At 33.1% G+C, this 24,544-nt stretch overlaps 3 protein-coding genes across 3 annotated transcripts in view; 1 reads left to right on the plus strand and 2 right to left on the minus strand.

The window, feature by feature from the left end:
• The first annotated feature begins 1,581 nt into the window (after positions 1-1,581).
• Positions 1,582-24,544, plus strand: part of LOC123715982 (angiotensin-converting enzyme) — a 78,813-nt gene continuing 55,850 nt past the window's right edge. The window contains exons 1-9 of the mRNA XM_045671395.1: positions 1,582-2,277; positions 10,399-10,557; positions 10,949-11,189; positions 11,520-11,602; positions 11,842-12,048; positions 12,280-12,449; positions 12,688-12,812; positions 18,608-18,851; positions 20,778-20,876. Of these exons, the coding sequence (XP_045527351.1) occupies positions 1,660-2,277; positions 10,399-10,557; positions 10,949-11,189; positions 11,520-11,602; positions 11,842-12,048; positions 12,280-12,449; positions 12,688-12,812; positions 18,608-18,851; positions 20,778-20,876 (1,946 nt within the window). The 5' untranslated portion in view covers positions 1,582-1,659. The remainder of the gene's footprint in view (positions 2,278-10,398; positions 10,558-10,948; positions 11,190-11,519; positions 11,603-11,841; positions 12,049-12,279; positions 12,450-12,687; positions 12,813-18,607; positions 18,852-20,777; positions 20,877-24,544) is intronic.
• LOC123715998 lies at positions 13,251-15,217 on the minus strand. Its single transcript, XM_045671451.1, has 3 exons — positions 15,092-15,217; positions 13,817-13,978; positions 13,251-13,587 (listed from the first exon to the last, which is right to left on the minus strand). The coding sequence occupies exons 1-3, from the start codon at positions 15,150-15,152 to the stop codon at positions 13,370-13,372; spliced, it is 441 nt and encodes a 146-aa protein (XP_045527407.1). The 5' UTR covers positions 15,153-15,217; the 3' UTR covers positions 13,251-13,369.
• On the minus strand, positions 21,562-23,126 carry LOC123715984 (proline-rich protein 4-like). Its single transcript, XM_045671409.1, has 2 exons — positions 23,092-23,126; positions 21,562-22,940 (listed from the first exon to the last, which is right to left on the minus strand). The coding sequence occupies exons 1-2, from the start codon at positions 23,101-23,103 to the stop codon at positions 21,642-21,644; spliced, it is 1,311 nt and encodes a 436-aa protein (XP_045527365.1). The 5' UTR covers positions 23,104-23,126; the 3' UTR covers positions 21,562-21,641.

Raw genomic sequence — 24,544 nt, forward strand, 5'->3', positions numbered from 1 at the left:
ATTATCATACAACATGGCTGTTCTCACGGTAACTAGGACAAAAGGAAAATTGCCTACCGATGTCAAGATGTTACGCACCTTATGGGGATTTTTTACGTTCTGTTTGACTTTGAAAATAATGTAAAAGATTTAACCAATAACATGAACTTACTTTCATAACAGACTACAAACATTACAAAGAATTTTAAAATATTTTGAAAAGAATAAGATAGAATTATATATGCTGTGGGATTATTAATAAATTTATATGTTGTCAAATTACTAATATCATACAAAAATCAATGGGGTTACAATATTTGATGTCTAAGCAAGTAGGTGATGACAGGCACAGAATGCCTAACGATTTTTGTGGGTCTAAGGCATTCGGGTTTCATCATGATGTATTACATCACAGACCTAGCGAGTGTTGAATGCGCACTTAGACAATCCTTTGATGAACAGCCGGCGCACGCTGAAGCTACTAGGCTAACACTGTTATTATACTAATTTAGTAGTACACAGATAGATATGTTAAACCGTGAAGGCTTCATATCGAAAAGGCTTGCTTGTATATATTCCCCCATCACTAAATTGTATAATTATAAAAACGACCTATATAAGTTCAACTAAGAAAATAAACTCGCGCTTCTTGCATGTGAATAATGGTAACCATGGCAACTATCAGGATTTCTTTAGTATACGTTGTAATAAGGTCAACGAAGTTTTGTTAGCAGTGTAAAGACACTCCAGTATAATCTCTTGAGATAAGAGAACTTTCATTTTCTTATCTACCTTGCGCTAAAAGCTATACTTATATCTTACAACTTATGCCTTATACCAAGTAAAATAATAAGTTATTTAATACGTACAAAAGTAGTCATATCTTTTGGACAAAAAAAAATGCTCCAAAAAATAATAATAAAGATGAGTTATGTAACTTACATAAAGGTATTAACGCAAATTCCAAAAGTATGTTACTAATTGTAAAACAATGTAGGGATATACATCTTACAAAATTCTCGTAAACTCATTACACTTTCATTTATTTTTAAAGTGTGCTCTTTGGAAAGCTCTATTAGTGGAAGGTGGGTCACTTATGTAATGTTCATTAGCTAATTGTCAGTTTTAGTATATACTTTAAAAATATATTGTTTTATTATGACAATAAGTAGACTTACACTTTTAAGTGTGTAACCTGTGAAGTGCATAACGTCACACTACTTCTGCATATGTAAAGAGTAGCTTATTGTTCCAACGTTCGACTTTCAACCCTTGGTCGAGCACTTGTGCCACTATGGATTTTTATAGTCAGCCAGATACGTAATTCCCTAAAGGACAAAGACACAACAATACGTGTGCTCTACTGTGGTATTACTTCATATAAACATAAGATTCGCTCGTTCTTTTATATGATTTATGTATAAATATTTTTATCTATATTTGTATTGACAATTACAATTTCGAATTAACAACCAACTTCCAAGAACTGCGAATTATTACCTACCTATACAAGGTCTAACTTCGTACTTGGTCAGACGTACAGAACAAAGCTAATTCACACGGCCTGAGTACCCGGCGTCAACCAACAGTTGTCGACGCGAACGCAACCAGCAACCACGCATCACTAACCAACGTGATAACAGGGAATATTTAGTCTGATAAGGTCGCAACTAGCTTGAAATGGCTTGTGTTCAAACAAGAAAGATTCTAAGCCTTTGGCTAAGATTTGCAATTTTTCCATTCGTTGCTTTTGCTGATCCACAATTGGACTTACCGCCTTTATCCAGTACCCAGAGGAATCCTTACGGTTTCGGAATATCCACCACGCAGTCTAACATAGGGAGTAACTTTGACAGAAATAGGAACTTTCAATTCAGCACTGCTCGGCCTCAAAGCGCAACGGGATATCCGTCCACCACTTTAAGCGGGATCACTCCAGTGATAAGTAATAATGGATATCCTAGCGTCAACTATGGTAGCGGTCCTAGCTCAACTCTTCGGCCATTTGACGAGAGAAATAGGGATGACCGGATAGATATCAACAGTGATCCCAACTTCCGTCGGAATGAACCTAATTTCGTGCGTAACGACCCTAATTTCGTTGGGACAAATCCATTCGACATTAACAGGAATCTCAACACAAATAGCATAGATAATAGGATAAGCCAAGTGAGTCTCCATCAAATCAAAGACTTCCTGAAACAGGCTGATGAACAAGCATCAAAGGAGTGCACGAACAATGTTGCAGCGCAGTGGAATTTCGAGACTGATGTCAATGATGCAACTCAACATGCTGCAGTAAGTACTAACTTTAGTTAATGTTTAAAGAACTTTATTTCTCTCTTACTTTATTTTATTTACATGAGAAACTTAATATTATGTTATAGCGAGATACACGTTCCAATTTTAGACCACTAGATTCACTCTGACATGCATTTTTAATGCCCCCTTGAATCTGTTAAACACGCTAATATTGCGAATTTTAGATGGCAACTGATTAAACAGTTGCACACCCTCGTACCCAATCGACCTCTTCAAATAATTTGTGCGCGGCTTCGGCGCAGCTAACAGCAGTTAAAAGACATCTACCTAATAGTTACGTGAAATATTATTATACTGTACATTGTAGAGGTTTGACCAGTCGGCTGAGTCCTCACAACCTACGAGGGGTAAAACACAATTATATTATAGGTATACTAATTTGTAATTTGTGCTCCGGCGGGGAATCGAACCCTATCCGGGTACGACTACGCGCCAAGGTCCCTTTGTCACACCGTATTATACGAAGCCTTCTAGATTTTAATTCTAAAGATTATTTCTTAAAGTTTTTTGTTTTAAATCAAGGATAAATTCACGAAGAGTAAACGCAAATTACAGTCGGTTATTCAGATAGCTATCAGATAAACAATGAATGTATGAATTATCGTAAAAATAACTGAACTCGTGAGAAATCATACATTTAAATATATTTAGTTTTTGCTTATGGATTTACTTGATAACAAATCTTCATTGAATGAAATATTGCTAATAAAGTAAACGAATAACAGTTCACCTTAACGTATTTTAAATAATTGTCAAAATGCCATAAATAACGTGTTTTCTCTGTTTAAATACGAACACTAAAGCAATATAACGTATTTTTTCAAAGTATAGGAAACGTTTAAGATGAAAAGATATGTAACGAAGACGTAACATTAATAAGTAACAATCACAATATGCTCTATTGTCTGATGTGAAAATAATTTTCCGCTAATGAATGCAAGTACCCGGAACAACGTGATTATCGATTTGAAAATCTATGAATTTCCCCACTATCTCCCTATTTAGCTTTCGTTCAAAATGTTTGTTGGATCAATAAACATTTGATTAGTTTTAAAACGGCTTTCTATAGATTATTGAGTAATATATTTTTATAGTACAATTATTAAACCGTTACATTAAAATTTTCTTCCAACGGGTTATTATTATTATTTAAAATAGTCACATATTTTAGATTTTTTAAATATATTGCACATTGCTACATTTTCTAGAAAAATAAATCAAAAAAAGATAACCTAAAAAAAATAAAAATATGTTGTATACAAAGAATTTTTAGGACAAAGTCGCTAACGAAGTGTAATTGTCTAACACCGGAAATAGGCTTGATAGATGAACATAAACACAATAATTAATTAAAATATACAATAAGAATCTTTTGCGTCTTCATACTTAAGTTTTCATAGGCTTTAGTAACTTTTGTTTGACTTGATATTATCATTTGTCTCGCAGCAAAATATTAATCAATCAAATAGGTACCTAATTCTGCGCATTGCTCATTCATTCTGCGCTCTGTTAGTTAAGTCAAAGCTAAGGTCAGATACATGAAACAATTATCATATATGACGATCCGATTTACTAGTTCCCATGGATTATCTAAATTATGATCAATAAATGCTATGATATATAATTATTTATGACTAATTAAATAATAAATAAGTATATCTTTAAATTCAATTCTTACAATCATAATACTAAAGATTTCTAGGAATCGCCACCACTTAGAATGATGATTCCAATCACTTTATGAAAATATATTCCGCTTTAAAAAAATGTAACAAAATTAAGACAAACACAAAGATGTTGTGATTTTAAAAAGTGAACATATCATTATTTTATAAATATGTTTTACATATATTAACACTTTGACATTTTAAATCTTATAGTTTAAATTATATAAAATAATAATTTTGGGTGGGTTATTCAACTTTTATAATAATTAAATAAATTGAAATTCTTTTAGCTCTTTAAAATGTTATATGATTTGCTGCTATTAATTAAATAAACAAAAACTGGATTAATGAAAGTCAATACATATAAAATCATTTTTGTAAGAAGTTGCATATTTATTTAATTAACAAAATTGAAGAAATCAGGCTTTGTAGTCTAAAAATATGAAGAAAATGTAATGTTTTTCTGTAAACGAAATTTTAACATTAGTTTTACCATTATTGTCTACGACAACAATAGATAATAATGACAGGATGTCCTGATACTAATCAATACGTCTCGTTACGTTACAAAGCCCGAAAAGTTCATAAAAGTTTGAAACCTACCAATTCTTAAAAGGCCGGCAACGCACTTACGAGCCCTCTGGCATTGACAGTGTCTATGGGCGGCGGTATCACTTAACATCAGGTGAGCCTTCTGCCCGTTGGCCCGTTGTTTTATAAAAAAATAGCAGTTTAAATTCTCATACCTCAAAAATATACATAGTCAGTCCGTGTCTGTAATTAAAGCATTTGTTATTTGCTATTTAGTGCAGATATAATATAGGTCTGTTCGCGCTAAATCGGTGTCAAACAAGGAAGGATTACAATTGTCGATTTGACTTTGACACACGAACCGGAGATGGTAGGTGGTGTCCCAGCGTAATGGCGCAAGGGAATTAAACTTTAACCGCTGTCTCGTGCTCACTAAATATACCGCATACCGTATAGCATTTACTTTTTTTTTGATTCATCATTGAAGGATTCAGTGTTTGGAGTGAGATACGCCACCGTTGATGGTAAGTGCTAGTTTTATTCTTATCGATTATTGGATTCCTTTTTTTATTATACTGACACGCGACAGCAGAACCAGCGCATATTAATTCACTGAGGGAAGGGAGCATCCTGGATATAGCTTCCGGATACCCAGGCCTACACAAGGTCTTTTATATGTGCTTCAAGCGCTCATCTTTTACTAAAGGAATTTGGAACTAAACGGAAGCACAAACATACGTTGTTCGATTCTTCAATAATCACTTCGTATTTTGTGAATCTTTGTGAGTAAATTTGTTAGGCTGAATCTAGTATATTAATTTATTGTAGTAAGTTACTAAGGAAATGTCATTTTTTGTCGCATAGAAACACAAAGGGTACAATGGACGATAAAATACATATTTTCGTGATTTTGCCTTGGTACGTTTCTCACGGTCATGACAGTGAGGTTAAAATTTTTTGCTTTACATAACTAGGTATTTGTTTTGTCTAGGAATTTGATGCTAAGTAAATATTTCAAAAGTTTATATCGATCTGAAAATCACATTTCTGCGTTTATGGAAGATGTTTAACGAAGCATGGCACACAGGCATAAAATTTTTGTGATTATATTTTTGATATTTTAATATTTTTTAAGTTAAAAAAAGGTTGCTAGTAGCGTGCGCCTCTTTAACCGGCTGTGTGTTCGAGTTACGGCTGTGAACTTATGCATAATTGACGCTCGCTAGCACTTGGAAGGAAAACATCGTAACGAAAGCGGCATGCTAGATAGACCCTAAACTCGACGGTGTGTGTTGGTTTATCATCTACTTACTTATTAAGAAAGATAATTACGAAACAGATACACCAATCTGAGGCCAAAGTAGTTGAAGCGCTACATTTATCTAAACGCTTAACTAAACGTGAATTTATTACATTATTTACTTCACTCGACGTTTTGAGTGCTTTTAGTAAAGTCTACATCAAGTTGACACATACTAATTTCATAAATAAAGCCCTGAAGATAATAAAACAATATGGCCATGAAATTATACTTAAAAGCAAAGAATTGTATAATACTTGGTTTTACAGGCATTTCACACTGCCTACTCTATTTATCTATACGCTAATTGATGAATGTTCACGTTCCTGACCTTACCTTGCCAGAATAGAAAAACCTTAAATCTATAGTGTTACGGTTTAGATTCACAATTAATCTTGTAAACGAGTTGCATAAAGAAAGAACTGTGCTGAAAGGTTTTGGTTAACATCTAAATTTTTACGCTACGTAAACTTGAACTCATTATGAATGAGCAAGTTGGTCGTGTACTTTAGTAACTTTGACCTCATTTTTTATTAATCTAAGATTTAACATATTTTACTAGTTATTTAGTCAACTGTTGATTATTTTGAAAATACACACAAGTATTTACATATTATCGATTTGAACATCCCTTAAAGTAATATATTAACATAATTCATGTCCATAATAAGCAAGTCATACGGATTTTGAACTTAGTGCTTGATTGAAATCCGCAAGTGAGTTTAAAAATTGACCTTTTTTACGTCATATTGTTTAATTTTATTAAATACCCAAACCTCCCCTATGGATAAACAGCTTGACAGTCGGCGTCCCAGCTATTACGTGACCCGATTTTTGCAGCAGCAAACACATTTTTTTATGGTAGCAACCATAAAAAATTAATACGTGTTCATTATACAATCTTCAACACCGTACCTAAGATAGAAAGATAGAACGTATCATACATTTAGGGTTACTAAATTCCTTAATTGTCAAAGACGTTGCTATTTCTCATTGATTTATCATGTTTCTTTAAAGTTAATACTAACTTTAGATACAGAACAGTTTAGAACAGTATTCTGTCTTGTTTTAAATCTAAAATTCGGTTTCTAGAATCACACGCTAGGCTGTTAACAGCTCGCGTGGGATAAGATAATATATTTTTTGTATCAATATAATCGCAGGAAATTCTTTTAAGCACTTAAGTCCACTGTGTGTATTTTTCCTAATTTGTCAGTTCGTCACGTTATGCTTGCGAAATCGACACTGTGCGAACGTCCTCCAACACAATAGAGCTACGATGCTGTGTGAAATAATAGTCTTTGTGGCATGTCATTGAAAAATCTCAATTACCTATGTTAGATAATTTATTGAGGAAGTCTTTTAACATGTCACGATACGTTGACAGAAGCTGTGGCCTGGGATACGTTTTTGATTATCACCAGCCTCAGTAGACAATAAATAGTGAGATAGACTTTATGTATCCTGCGTATTCAAAAAAGGATTCTTAGGGTTATGATGATGAACCTTCCTCGTTATGTGGACTATTCAACACAAAAACAAGTTTTCAACTCGGCCCAGAAGTTTGGACCAAGTTCTGCCAAACAAACCTACTTCAGTTGTTTATTAATAGTACTTAGAAATAAAATAGTATAAATATTTAAACGTTAATATAGTTTAGGTATATTATTAATACAAACATAAATGTATCTATAAATAAATAAATTAAAATTAACTCAATTGGTGTTGCATATACGTTACATAAATATTGCTTACTTGTAATCTGTAACTACTATTATTCAATGAAGTTAATTGAACATAAATATTCAAGAACTACGTATAAACCGTGGGAATTTAATAAAGCTTTGATAAAACATCTCTATTTTTAATTAGGGTATGATTTCCATGAGATATATCTTATTTTAACCGTTACTATATAAAGTATCATGGGTTTAATTAGTTCCTTTTTTAAATTAGTTATTTAAAATAAACTTTCCTTTGATTTAAATTTATTTTATGACAGTGTTTTCATTTTTAACGAATGTGGAATTAATCTGTAGCTCATGCGAGGAGGAAGACAAATGGCAGTCTTACATTATAAAAATATGAATACATTTGCCTTAAAAATATAACCGAGTTTATAATACAAAAAATATTAAGCCTTTGACTGAGACAATGAAGTGTATATATTGTTTATTTATATAAAAAGAGATAGGAATATACTATAAGGCTATTTTTGGAAGTCGCCCTGAAGTCCACGATGAGATGAACTTTGCCTGAACATAACTTTAAAAAAATCCTTTTTTTTAAGTCCGTAAATAGACGCTACTGAGCATGTTTCACGTCCTATTGCGCTTTTTATCTCATTTATTTTATTGCTTGCTCTCTAGAGTTGATATTGTAATATCACTGAGAACAAAATACCATCTACTTGTGAGACATCGTTATGTCACAAATAATTACAGCAGTAAATTAAAGTCATTGTAATTAGTTGGTTGTTTTGAACTTGGCCGTGTCGACTTGGAACAATTGAGATTTTCCGCGATTATCATCTCGGCAAAGCTTTAAGGTCACACCGTTAATAAATTAAGGATTAATTTGTCCAAATATACAGCCACATAAAAGGTAAACACACTTCAATAGAGAAAACTTTATCCTAGGATAGACTTTTTAATCCTTGTTCATATTTTTGTACGGATCGGAGTCCTGGTCAATTGACCGAAAAAGATAGAGCAATTTGAGATTTGATGTTCGACAAGAATGTTGCGAATACTATGGACTACAAGAAGAACCAATAAGTCCGTTCTCAACCAATTTAATATCACCACAAGATTGTCTACTATCATTGCTAACGGGCGCTTGGCTATTTTGGCCATATTTCCAGTAGAAAATAGAATAGTCTTGACAAACTGGTAATGGTAAGAAGGAGTGATGACGGGAGAAGTTAGGACCGAATAGAATTAAGACAATCATTGGTTTCAACGTCCTTAATGACTTGAGACAAGCTGAGGATAGAGCAGTGTGGAGGCAGCAACTCTACGTATCGGTTAGGGCTTTTCAAGACAGTCACGACCGTAATGAAGACTACGATGAAGAAGAAATGCATATTAATGTTATATGGGAGAAACAAAGAAATTATTATTATTATTATCTTAAAATAAAGTCCAGGATAGTGTCTAATTGTCTGCATATACGAGATTAACCCAAACCCTAGGTTTTCATTAATTGAAACCAATAGATGGCATTCCTGAAGTGGGACTGATATATAACTGTTGTTAATATAATCGTAAAAAATATTTTTTATTCTTTAGTAATATTTGTTTGTTCGATTATCATTGAAGTGATTTAACTTGTGTATTATATTTAAATTTTCACGCCTAATATCTTTGATATATAAAATATACATAGGATATAAATATTTTTTTTATAATATGCAATTTTCCATGTCATATCATTGTTTTTGTGATCATAAACCGTATCATGAATCATGTGACGTGACAAATCGCCATCATCAACTTTATCACGGTATCTGAGTCACATTTAATAGATATAATTATTATGAGAACAATCGCTGTTTTTACATACAAATGATTTATTCTGGACTTTTAAGATTCACCGTCTATGACTAAGATAGTGCAGTTGCTATCGACGTTAAATATAAACATGATTTTCCACATAAGCAAAAAATTCCGCGTCTTTTCGCTGTGGTTGTTTACACTTCAGTTCAGAATAAATGGAATGTAGTAACACACCTAAAATATATATAATATTTATATATACATATACACTAGAATATTTTTAATGTGTACTAACTCTGTATATTTTTTTTGAATCTCGCTGTTGTCCTTAAGGATGTTTACAGGTCAGCTCGGGCTGCCATGGTGAGGGTAGCTCGGCCTTAAAATGACTGTTTCCGCGACTATCGCAAGAACGTCTTATGTGAGACTTGAACCTCGGCTTGGGCTGTCAATCGCCTGAAGGGCTGGACGGAAGCGAAGTGAAGGTTACAGGACCTGTAAATTAAAACACAAATAATTAATATATTTACTTCGATGAAACCTGACGAAAGGGTAATAGGCACCAGCAGCATGCCGCAAGTTTAGAACAAAACTCTAACATATAATTTGCAAATATGTGATTTAAAATGATAGACGCCAAAGCGGCAACACTAGCAAAACGAACTCGACTAAAGTTCCTGCAACCTTAACTATTACGTGGTCTGAGCACTTTCAATTGTTTAACACCATCGTCACTTGAAACCTCTTTGATGTTATGCAAATCCGCAACCTCCAACGCCTTAAAAGGGTAGACTTAATGGTGCACAGCACGTACGTGTACAAATAAAATAGAACGGCCGTGATTTGATAGTGTATTATGATGACAAAAACAGCGGTACGAATTAAATCATTCCTATTAACCTTCGTTTTAATTACGGTTAACGCGTGTAATGGAGTTCATTATTGATTTTAGATTTTAAGTGTATTTTTAGACCCGGAATATCTTAAGATTAAATGTTGGGTAAATAGTCATTTTGAAAACGGATACCTTTTTTCTAGATATATACTAAACTGACCATACCTTTTTTTATAAATCCTTATGTATAAATTTATTGACTTTCAGCTTGACGCACAACAAAGGTACACGTTATTCCAACGTGGCCTATGGGAAGTTGCTCAACAGCTTCCCCGAGTTGGAATCAGAGACTTCTCCACCTTCAGGCAGCTCCGACTTCTCTCTATCATCGGCCCAGCTGCTCTACCACCAGACCAGCTAGACAGGGTGCGTTTTACGTTAAAGTTTAACCAAAATTAATTTTTATTTTGTAAGTTTAGAGTTAAATATCCTTACAGCAAACCGTTAAAAATAGAGGAAGCCGTTTTTATACTAATATTACTTTGTCTTGTGTCTTAACATATCGCCTGATACAAATTGCATAGCAAAATGTCACTAAAGGGCTTGTTCTCAAGGAGATTTAGATATTATAGTATGAAAACTGTCATACACATATCTAAACGGATGTGTGTGCTTTCATCAATGCCTGCCTACTTTAATGCCTTTTTTTAAATCTAACAGGCAATACAAACTAACAAAATAATGCGTCAAACAAGGATGCGTAAAATATTTGAACAAAGCAAGCAACAATACACACTAGCTGTATTTTATCTTACAGTACAACCGTATAATAAACGACATGTTGGCGGTTTACAACACAGCTGAGATCTGCGCTTACAATGAGCCCTTCAAGTGTGGACTTCACTTGAATCCCGACTTGCAGTTCATCATGTCGCACTCTAGAGATTGGGATGAGCTGCAACATGCCTGGACCGAGTGGAGAAGGAACACGGGAAGGCGGATTAGAGATTTGTATGAACAGCTTGTAGATTTGACCAATCAGGCTGCGAGATTAAATAGTAAGTTCAATTAGTACGTTGTTCATTAATTACAATTTTAGCTCACCACCACGTATTCACATGTATTTCTAGCAGAAAGTATTTTAATTTTATTTGAAAATCCTCTTTATATACAGATACAAATAATCTAATTTATTTCTATTAAAAATTTTTATTTCCTTACTACGTTCTTTATTTATTATTAACTTTATTCTTTATTATCTATATCTATGATGATACATGTATTATTTATATATCTTAATTCGCTTTTCATTAAATCTTGTTAGTACATATTTCTGATGATCTACCAGAGCTGTTCAATAGGAATATAATAATTCTGTATGTTTTCAGACTTCACTGATGCATCGGCTTACTGGATGTTCCCCTACGACTCATTTAATATGAGACAAGAAGTAGATGAAGTTTGGGAACAGGTTCGTTAGTTCACTTACCTTTGGTATTCTAAGGAGAAATACTTAAAAATATTGCTTAGAAAACCCATGTATCTCCAATCAAATCAAAGACTTTTAGACCTTCTTGTTACCTTGTTGTCTTGACTTGAAGCTTTAAGTGTCAACAATTTTTTTTTAAAGCTAAACTATATCCTACGTTTAAGAAACCTTATACGATGGTTTATATTAATTAATTAATATAAAGTCAATTTTCATTCCAGGTTAAGCCTCTATACGAGTTACTCCATGCCTACGTGCGCAGGCGCCTGCGTGAAGCATATGGCCCTGAAAGAATATCTCGTTCAGCTCCAATCCCCGCTCATGTGCTTGGAGACATGTGGGGACAAAGTTGGAGTGGAATTGCCCAATTAACTCTGCCCTATCCGGGAAAGAAACAGATTGACGTCACACCGGAAATGATTCGACAGGTAAAAAACATTTTTTTTGTATAAAAATTGTAGCGATTTTTTAATTACTTCTAATTAAGTTTTCTATTCGTATGAATGTATCGAGTATCGTTAGGATATTAATTTTGTAAATTAAGAAAAAAACCAGTTCAATCTATTTACTACTCAATAATTTTATTATTATGTTATAGCGAGTATACCATAAACATCTAGTTTTATCTCTTATATGCGTCACTTAATTATTATTCTTAGGGCTTCACACCGTTAACAACATTCCAACTAGCTGAGGAGTTCTTCGTTTCAATGAACATGTCAGCTCTACCTCCTGACTTCTGGGCTCTAAGTGTACTTGAACAACCAGCTGATAGACAAATACATTGCCAGCCTTCTGCCTGGGACTTTTGTAATCGACACGATTACCGGTATTTATTTATTTTAAATTTGCAATACTGAATAATAAATACCTAATTTAAGAACTTAATTGAATTGTTTGCTGATTCAATTATCACATAAGTAGTTTTAATAATAATAAACATAAGTCTTAATATACATTTGAACAGACATTTGTTGAACAGAGTATATTAATACTTTATTAAATTATTCTATATATAGTTCTCTCTTAACATTCATTTATTAATTATAATATATAATTTTCTTCAGAATCAAAATGTGCACACACCCAGATATGAAGGATCTCATCACCGCTCATCATGAAATGGCGCACATAGAATATTTCTTGTCCTACAGAAACCTTCCAAAAGTGTTCAGAGATGGCGCTAACCCGGGTAAGCTTATTAATCACATTTTTATATGCCAATTTATCCGAAATACACTACTATAATACCGAATAACAATATCTAACTACATTCCAAAATCGTACTCTTACACGATTCAGTAAGAGTAAAACTTAGTGAAACAACCATAAATTAATTAAAAACACTCCGTTGAGAAATTTGGAATTGGTCTCACACTATCTTTTATTTTCCACAGTACTGTGTTTATTTGTACTTGTACTCCTTCTGGTTTTAGACGAAAGGCCATGCAATGCAATTTAGTGTGAATTCTTATTTAATTTTCTAGTACAAACACAAAATACGAACAAGGTAAATAGTTTTCCATTAGAACCTAATTTACATATTTTTAATTACCTACTCTGCTTACGGAACACCAATAATTATTATTCTAAGTACATATTTTCTACTATTTCTATTATATACTATACTATAGCTATTTTATATATACTACAATATCTACTCAATTCGGCAGTTGTTCGAATTAATTATTTCTTATATTATCATTGAATTTACTAAGTAATTGAATAAATAATTTTTGCTAAACATATTTAAATACAGTTTCGAATAATATTTACAATACCGAATAAGGTAACTGCTGAAAACAACGCCATCTCTTGGCTTCGTGGCGCATTGTTACACAAATCTGTATTACAAGAGCAGTATGTTACAAACAATTCTCCAGTTCCCGTTTGTTTCTTGCAGCCATTCATTTTGAACTCGTCTTTCAAGTAACCACATTTGCGGACAACTCGAAGCTTTCCAAATACTGTAAAATAATATGGACATCCAAAAATCAATGAAAAAAATGCCACTTATTCAATTTCATTATTATTAAACAAATATTTTTTTAGTAAAGTACACACAAGGCAATCAGAGGCTATACACATATAGGTGTAAAAATCGTTGTCGTCTGTCATTCAATTTAGAAAGACTCTTAGTATATTCTACTACTATTAGACCGAGAAGAACCATTATGAAAAACAATTTAAACTTACTTTCCATTTTGATAATCCTGCAAAACGTGGACTCGACAGGCGCTATGTGATCCAACGGATCTTTCAGGGAACAATTCACAACGCCTAGGCTAAAATGATCGAAGCCCTCTCCACAGCGAGGATCGAAGGCACTATTGCAGTCATAACATAACACAGATGAGGCTGAAAAAATATGAGACAATGATTTATTTGTGTAACTTTTACTAACTATATTGCTATTAGTTTTTCATAAGGCGCATTTAAAATTTATTTGCCTTGTGATTTTTGTAAATAACTATTGCTACTGTTAACCTATGTTTAATGAGGACCAAAACCGCACCAAATAGCTTTAAATCCATTTGATTATTACAAATGATGGCGATCATACTTTAATTGTATACAAATTTACTAGTGACAAATAATTTTTTTTTAATAAAAGCAAATATACTCTATTGTAGTGGTCCCACAGAGAGGGAGATGTCCTCAGTGCACCATCATTGCCATTTGCTAGCATATTATATTTTAAAAAAATATTCTGACAATCTATGCTGAAATGAGTACATGTTTCACATAACCTTAAGATGCCTAGTAATAATTCAAGTCGGTTCTTGCCTTTGTTCAGTAGGTTTTTAAAATACAATCCATAAAATAAATATTACATGTAGGTAAAGATAGTTTCTCTCAAGTTCACCGCTAATCCAATTCGAAAGGATAGTAAGGTTTCTTTGGCTATGACCTACTTTATTGGGACAAGATCAAGCAATACTATTCACTGAAATGCGGATTTCGAGAGACATTTAAAGAAATTCATTGTACTCAAAAATATAAAAATAACATATGAAATAAATCAAAGCCTTGTTTACTTCAATTTGCACGTGCAAATAACAATGCCTATACATAGGTTGATCCAGCTACTACGATAGTTATACTCGCTTTTACGCTTTGTGTTTGTATGAAAAGTTTTAATTAGAATTAGAAACTCACTAAAGGCGTTTGAACTTATATAATATATAGGCATGGATTATGCAAAATTATTATAGAATGTATTGGACGTGTAGAACTAAGATTTGTAATTGTTTTAATTGGTATTGAAAATAACCGTGGATAAAATAAACTTTGTACAAATATTTGATGGAATGGAATTACTTTCAACTACTTAGTTAACGTGAAGTAGGTAAGCTTTTCTTTAATCTAGGAAAGATCATATCATAAGTCAAAGAATAAAAATGTGTATTGCAATTCGAAATTCAAACACCTTCTAACAAATTTAAAATGAGAACACAATAAAGAACTTACCACACTTGACACTCCATAAGAAAGATATGGAAAATGTAAAAAGGTTTGATATGAGTTTCATATTGACTATTAAAATAACACAAGTTATGAGAGCACACGTTAGAAAGCAGTTTTTTCACTATCTACATTACGTCAGTGCTAGGAAATTATAATTGAATTAAACTTGTTACTGTGTCCACTTAAGGCGATATAGCGAAACTGTATTTATAATAAACTGATAGCTCGGGTTATTATTTAACGATTATACAAGTCTGGAAAATAAAAAATGGTACAAAGAGGTTCTATTCCTACCCGATCTACTTCTACTAAGTAAACTTATATTTTTGATTTTCTAATTAAAATGGTTAACTTGGATTGGAATGGATTTTTTGGATTCATTATAGTTATTATAGGGATTAAAGTTCAAGATAATATCACTACTCTACGTCACAAAATATATCTTAACGTCAGCAAGCCAGTTGCCTTTTCCACTGGCCCTCAAATAACATTACTGTGAAATTTCCATTCATAATTCTTAACCCATCTTGGTGGCAGTTATGTCATGTATCAGAAACATTAAATGCCTACGTTCTTAAAATAGCTGTTCATAGCATAGCATGCAGTGTACTTAAACTGAAACTTGCCCTAGGCTGTTCATAACACTACAAAGCGCCCTCTACTAGTATACGTTGTACTGCCCAGGGGCGACTCATTGATGCCATATAACATCCCTTAGATATTAAAAAAAATATGTCATATTTTAATATACGATTTATTGATTATAGAATATGTAGTATTGTTTATAAATAGCAAATGTTAATTGAACCCGTTGTGGGTTCGAATCGAAAGGATTGAAAGACTTTTCTTACGTTAGGCATAGGCACTTTACGACAGATCTCTAAGAGGTATAATTATTTATTTTATGCATTTGTTATTAACAGGCTAAGCTAATTACGAAGTTATCCGTTTGGTATCCCGGCTTTTACCTCAAACACACTGACATGTATTATATATAAAGCACTTGTGTGTTTGTTCTCCTTTGTTATTTATATTTGTGCTTGTATTTTAATATTTATTGTCGATAGAACAAAGAATAGTGTACAACTGTGTTTTGTTATTTACGTATTGCTTTTTAACCAGTCTCCGGATGTCCGATAACACTGTCCTATTAGAACTTTTGTCTACTTACAATTGATATCTGTTCAATAATAATAAAATTGTTATTTTATTCTGAGTTACTTAGGATTTTCGCCTTTAATTTATTGTATTTGCTCTCCCATTTCATACGTTTTTGTGAATAGTCTGCTCGATCGTGAGTTTTGTAATTAATGCATTTTATTATTAAACCTAGTATTCATTGTAATGCATGAAGCTTTAAAACTTTGTTATTTTAGATCAGTAATTGTTAAATTTTATATTATCACTGGTATTTTTTCAATAACATTACGTAAGAAGCCGTTCTTAAGTGGCTTGATTTTATTTGTCCCACCTTGTTAATAAATAAAGCTCTATTTTTTAGTTCGTAATAAAATATGTATGTCAGTACTCTAACGTTTACTGTAACATTTCTAAACAATGGACATCGCCGATATTGTAAGATTTATATTTAGTTAGAATAACGTTTCCCATATTACGAAATTAAGAGCGAGCGTGTCTAGAAACTGTAAACTGTTCACGTCTACTCGTATTACAATCACACAATAATTGTGGTAGGTGATATAATATCCTAATAATTGTTTTTAGTACAAAAAGCACTTAATTAACTTAAAGTTATTTAAGAAGTATGGGTTTGAAAAACACTATGAAAAATAGTAGAGAGGTTATACCTTTGTACATGAAAACTTTTTCTTAACAAATTACTCCATGGCATCTGCAAATGTTGTTTCTTTTAATGGAATATTTCAACCATTCACCTATATCATTGGTGTAGATTTATGAGAAGAAATGCGGTCGATCACGTGACACGGGTCGGCATTTGTTTCTTAATAATAAATATAGACTATACTGTATTACAGTAATTCAAGGTGGCATTCTAATGGTGAATTGAAAATGGTATGGCCTTTTTGTGATTATTCGTTACGAAAGTACAATGTTTAGCTTGTATTAGTATACATTTCGTTACCTTTTTAACATTTTTGTCCTTGGTTTGTTAATTATAATGTTACACTCATTAATAATGTTGACAAACGTTATTACGAGTCACACGCGCCGATGCGAATTCACGGAAATTATACTGTTACGATATAATTTACGTAACGTACGCGCATCTTAACTGCGCTCATTTAAAAAGTGTGCACATTGATGTAAATTATATAGAAGTGCCTGTATAAAATGGTTTAAAAATAAATAAATATTCCGGTGTTAGGTCTAGAAATATTTTCGATTATATTATTTATTATAGTTTTTTTTCACACAAGAAAACAATTAACACGAACTCAGGTATTAAATTTAACATCCAGTGGCCTTTGATATGATCTCTTTCAGACCTCTTATCAATCCTATTACCTTTTACTGTCTATGATAAATCAAAAATTTTCAAGATCGATAAGAATATTTTGTATATAACGGAAGGTTAAAACAAGAATTAAAGGTTATAATTTAAATTAAGATATAATGCAACACTATTAAATACTACAAACGAAAAATTTGTCATATCTAGACAAATGTATGTCTTTAATACAATTTTTAATTTGAATTGCGACTCCATAGAACGAGGTCAAGTTCACTGGTTAGGCCAATTCGAAATCATCTTTCTACGCCGCATTATTTTTGCGTTCAGAAACCATCTGTTGAACAAAGCTTCTTTGTTTTTATTTTTCGCTTTCACAAAATTTTAAATTCAGATTATTTAGTAACAACGCCGTTTAATGTTACCATGCTTTTAAAAAACTATCAAAAACAGATTAAGTACTAATCCCGGTACAATATAATAGGCTTGTAAATTAAATTCTTCTTCATTTAATTCTGTTTATGGAAATTTCCTTTTACGAAAATGCTCTATTTTCCTAAAAGATATGGAGTGGTAAAAAAAAATAATCTAATTATTATGTATTACTCTAGAAGGAAGTTCGTACAAAACTACAGCGGGCAGTGGGTTGTTTCCGGCAAGTGCCGCGTCAGTTTATCAATCGGGTCCAATCCACTTCCGTACTTTCTCTCGATCGCTTCTTCTTGTACATACATAATTTAAACGAACTTGTATACAGATTTTTATAAAACACAGGGTAGACCCTATAATTAATCGAGTTAAACCGCGTTTGTAACTTATTTTATTTATGTATAATGGTATTTACCATAGTAGCTGTAAATCTCTTTATTGAGTTAAAGTAACCATTTAAAAATTATTTAATAAGCCCGAACATTTTTATTTTAGAACCGTTTTATAAAAGTCTATATTCATCTTAAATTATATTCTAACATTACACACTAATACAGTATTTTCTATTTTGAAGCGTCATATCTAGTTATGGTTAATAACGAACGGTAGAACGCTTCATACCAGAATTAAAACAGGGATTATAAAACTTATTATTTCAGGTTTCCACGAGGCCATTGGTGAAACAATAGCTCTATCGGTATCCTCACCTCGGCACCTTCAGACTTTGGGTCTGGTCCAGCGGTCTATTGATGACACAGCTCACGACACCAACTACTTATTTACCCAAGCTATGGATAAACTGGCTTTCCTTCCTTTCGCCCTTGTCATGGATCGTTGGAGATGGGACGTATTTACAGGAGACGTCAGAAAGGAGCAATACAATTGTCATTGGTGGAGATTGAGGTAATCAATCTTGTGATACAACCATTTTGATTGTCATGTACAGGTTTCTCATTTGTTAAATTTAGGATTATCGGACTGTGATGTCTTAAGTGAAGTTTATGATTTTTTTCATTGTTACATCGTCTATTAGATATGTTAAAAAGCCATGCGGTAGCTTTAACTATAACTTTAGCTTATATTAAACTATATATGCGTTTATATCAACTCAAAAATTAAATTAAATTTTATAAAAAACACTCAGAATAATTGTGTCTTTGTTTCGTCCAAACTTTTCATTAAAAAACATTTAAAGAAATAAATGAAGAATTTACTAATATATATATATATTCAATAGTAAAAGATCAGAAAAATCCCTACGAAATTTCCATAAATTTTCCGCAATTGTTGCGTTATCGAATAGTGTCCGAATCGTTAACTAAGTATAACGGAATAATTAATGGAATCAATCATACCAAACTTACGTGCATGGCTAATTACCCACAAGTAGTGCGCGTCTAGACTGTTGTATTAGATAACGTTAATTAACTATAACGTAACGTAATTGCTATCGTACGCACCGTGTATAAAGTTATTTTAAAAGTATGGGTAATTACGTACAGATCTGTAACACCTTACTTCATGATCATAATAATCAGAATATCCTATTAAAATTAATTTTGAAAATGCTAGTCAAAATTCAGACTTTACTATAGCAATAATAAAAAATTGCGTACTTCATCACCTTGATGGCTAAAAGTCCTCCGCAGTCCGCTTTACAAGACACATTATTCTGCAAACTAGCGAATGTGGAATCGACTCCAGATGGGAATCTTCCTTAGGGCCGACCTCGACCTTCGACCTCCAATTGTTAAAAGGGCATACTCATCCCTCAAGGGCTGGCAACACATTTACCAATATGGGTATATATTGGGTGTTCCTTAAGATTTTTTTGACCTCCTTTAAAAAAATACAGCATTATTGCATGCTGTGTGGCACACATCAGTAAAAGAAAATGAGACGGTAGGAGGAAATAAGGCCACCAAAATATTTTATTATAGATATAACAATATAGAGAACAACCAAATTAAGCCAAAGAAGGCACCTTCTGTGCCACATGCCTTGTGGTTTTAAAGTGACGGTCAGAAGCATTCATGTAGATTGTATGACATGAAAAAGAAAATTTAAATCATTGTCGACTTCAAATAAATCAGAGCAAGTTTACAATTGATGTTTGGTTATTCAGAATAAACCGATTTGTAAATTCAACAAGTAAACCTGAAAATTAATACAATAATAATAGGTTTTTGTTTGGAAAACTTGAGCGCTCCGTAGGAGCCTCGAAAATGCAGCTATCTTCTAGTTAATCATCTGGAATCATCTGGTTGATAATTACGAATGAATAGAATTAAAATAGAAAGTGTCTCGTCAAGTAACAAATGAAGTTATTGATTTTATAATTTTTATGTAATTACAGTGGTGATTTAATATTCACAAAAACTGAATTATTAATGTTACAGATCTGTTACTTATTATTCATTACTGGTGTGCAAGTGATGTTTTCTACGCTTTTACGCGTAAGATACATATATTTAAAGCACTGCACGGCACAAACATAGATATAACGTCGGTATGTATAAACAATGGGTTTTCATTTGGAAAATCGACTATGGTCTGAAAAAAAATAACTTTATCTCCGTAAGAACTTTTCACATAAAAAACACAATATACATTGAGTCATTAAAACATTGACACCCTTGATTGGGTTTTGATTGACACAATGAGGGTTGAAAACATTCCATTTTATTAAAACAATAGGAAACTTTTATCCTTGTGCCGTAATAATATGACATTCTTAGTATTTAAGATTTATTTGTAAATTTCTAGGTAGACTGCTTTAATCAAAATTTACATAAGCATCGTATGAAAAATATTATCCGCTTCTTCCAGGGAACAATATCAAGGTGTGAAACCACCTGTTCTTCGTTCAGAGCTTGACTTCGATCCCGGTTCCAAATACCACATTCCAGCCAACATTCCGTACATAAGGTAAGACATAATCCTTACGTACACGAGAAACATTACTTCCTTATGGCTGCTTTAGTGTGCCGTACACGTAATCTAAAACAGTGTAGACGAAATTTCTAAAGTGACAAGGCAAAAGCAAAATTCTGCATCAGGAAGTATTAAAAAATGTCAGCGTTCCTGTCGGATCAATTGAGCAACCGGTTTGTGCCGTCACGCAGATGTATTTTTTAAGCTACTCTTATGTGGATTAACCACAGTCTTATATATGTTACGTAAACTTTTACATAACTTTACCTATCTAGAGCGCTTGTTTCAAAATCACTTCGCAATGAATAATTGTCTATGAACAACATACTATTATTAATATTGAAATATCCGTCTTAAGATACAACGCAACTTTGCGGCTGTTAATTTGACGATGATTTTAAATTCCACACATATTTAAATGTTTGTACAAATTATTTATCGTCTGCTTTTATTACTACAACTGTCATATATTTTATTTAGATTAGTGAGTAATAGACAGTAATATTTGTCTGTAATTAATATCTTCAACAATTGCTAATAATTAAGTGAATATTATTAAATTTAAATAACCTTGGTTTCGAATAAAAGCAATTTTTTATTTGTCATTATTTAATTTATAATGTAACAGTTCTTTAATACTTTCGGTTTTATTTACAACACAGTCATGTCGATAACATAAACATAGGAAATAAAATACTTAGTCGACAACTAAACACAAATCAACATTTAAAGCTAAAAAACAAAGAAGAGATCAGACTATTAATGATGGTATTCGTGACCATTCTCGTAACCTCCTAAGCTGTGGCCTTCCAGCCCTTCAAGACCACCTTCATGGCCATCGTAACCTTCAAGACCACCTTCTTGGCCACCGTAACCTTCAATGCCGCCACTCAATCCTCCTTCATGAAAGCCACCACTTAAGCCTTCATGGCCTCCATAGCTACCGCCGATGCTGCCACCGCCGTAACCACCGCCATGGTGCTCTTCGTGGTGCACAATTGGTACCGGGATCTTAACTGGGTAGGGTACATGCTTTTCAACTGGGTACGGTACATGTTTCTCGATATGGACTGGCACTGGCCTGTCAACTGGCACCTTCACTGGAATAGGCACTTTCTTTTCAACCGGGTAGGGGATGACTTTTTCGACTGGGTAAGGAGCTGGTACGTGAACCTTGACTGGATAAGGCACTGGTTTCTCTACGTGCACTGGTACTGGGCGGTCTACATGTACTTTCACTGGGTAGGGTACAGGTTTCTCCACGGGGTAGGGAACAGGCTTTTCGACTGGTACTGGCACAGGCTTTTCAACTGGTACGGGCCTTGGGTGGTCAACGTGTACGTGTACAGGGTAATGGACTATCTTCTCTACTGGGTAGGGTACGTTCACTTTGACTGGAACCTTAACCGGGAATGGTACATGTTTCTCTACTGGGTAGGGTTGGGGTACGTGAACTTTGACAGGTACGGGGACATGTTTTTCCACTGGGTAAGGAACGTGCTCGTAAACTTTGACTGGCACTGGTCTGTCAACGTGGACCTTCACTGGAACAGCTACTTCCTTTTCCACGGGATATGGCTTTGAAATGTACTCGGGTACTTTGATAAACTCTTTTACCGGGTAGTGAACCGTTTTGTATACGGGGTATGGATGAGGCACAGGCACTTTGACTGGGTATGGGACGTGCTTTTCCACTGGTACAGGGATGTGTTTCTCAACAGGGTATGGTACTGCGACATTTTTCACAATTGTCACAGTCTTTTCATGTTCTTCATGACCATGCCCGATGCCTCCTTCGAAACCTCCTAGAGATCCTCCAAGGCCGCCATGGCTTCCATAACCACTACTGTAAGACCCGCCGTAACCATCGCCGTAACCACCGCCGTAACCGCCGCCGTAACCACCGCCGTAGCCATGGTCGCCATATAAGTCTGATAAACCTCTTTTGTCTTGTTTTTTGCTGTCTTCAACATTGCTGGATTCAGCCTTTGTGTCCTTCTCCGCCTTCTCCTCTGCCGTGGCCAGGCTAACAGCCACGGCCAAGATTAAGGAAGACCTCTGCAAATAACAATAACTATTACTTTCTTATACCTGAGCTATTTTAATCCAATAATTTTAAAAAGCAGAATTGATAAAAAAATAAAATGTTTTGGATTCATTTTATTAATTATAACAATTAAAAGTGTAACTTATTATCATTTAAACTAACCAGTAGCCACATATTCGCTTTGCTTGATTCAGCGAAGGCTGCGCAGGAGTGTAGTGTGTGAGTCTCGACTCTTGGTTTTATACCGAGTGCTAGTTATTTCGTAGATCAATGAAGTAAACACTTTCGCTTGTATCTAAACAACGCGGTGTATGTGTGCGTGTGAGGATTTATATGATGCTGAATATCGAGTTATAAAAAAAAACTATGAAACAAAACTCAAATTAAATATAATGAAACCTAAGATTTAAGCGACTGAATTTAAATTTATTATTGATAAAAAGTCCTTAAGCTCGTCTTAACAACATAGGTCGTAGCATAACAATTTGTATAAAAATAAAGTAATTCAACCACAACCGCCATATGATATCAATAACGCGTTTGTAATATTACAATCTTAATCCATATTAAAGATTCATCAATAACGAAATACAAGTATAAATAAGCTTGTTTGTTCGAGAAAAGCTAACTTTGTTGGGTCCAGAGATGTATGGTCAGGCCATACAATAGAGTTTGAACGAAACACATTAACTCGATTTTAAGTGTTCATATTAAATTAAAGGAAAAAAAGTTGACTTTACAGTCTAAAGTAACCACATAAACTGCTTCAATTCTATATGTTTAAATTACAATTTGTTGTTTTTGCTACAAATGTGTCATATATCAATGGGTATACAATTCTTAGTCGTCTCATAGTTAATCAGATTTGTGTAATCTGTGTAATCGAAAAAATATTGTTTTACCGAATTGACATAGGAACTCAAGGTTATTCTTTGGTTCGCCATTCGTTACCAACTGAATCCCCGAAAGGTATATGAATATTATTACAATATTAAGTGCTGTTTAAATATATATAAACTTAGTGATAACGTTACATATATATGATTATTTAAGTAATTTTTATTGTTCTATTATGTTAGTTTAAACGTTACAGTTCACATCAAACATTATATAATATCGATATATACACTAAAGTATCTTCGATTCAGTCGTAGATATATTGTTAGATAATCATAATTTACCAGATCCGATTTACACATCACCAATGCAATAATAAACCACATGTATTCAAACAAGATATTACACAGTAGAGCAGTCTGCTAGATCCTTAGTAAAATTATTATCTACCGTATTTATATAGAGAATGATTTTAAAAATAGCTTTTTTGATTAAGTTACTTAAGTAAAGGTTATTGTTATGATTATGATAAGTTAAGGTTATGATTTTAATCTTCAAGTTATATATTTCATATTGAATACCTTGAGATTAAATCAAATACTCAGTTAACAGGCATATTTTAGTATAACGAGAAGAAACAGTCCTTTTTCATAATATCGTGATTTAAAATTCATATAAAGATTTTGTAATGTAATTAAAACCGTTGATTATGTGATCAAGAAAACTACTCAAGGCGAGGAATTTGGTAATTCGCTAATTCATATTCATATTTTCGTCG

The sequence above is a fragment of the Pieris brassicae genome, chromosome 1 (genome assembly GCF_905147105.1).
Source record: "Pieris brassicae chromosome 1, ilPieBrab1.1, whole genome shotgun sequence".
Classification (NCBI taxonomy): domain Eukaryota; kingdom Metazoa; phylum Arthropoda; class Insecta; order Lepidoptera; family Pieridae; genus Pieris; species Pieris brassicae.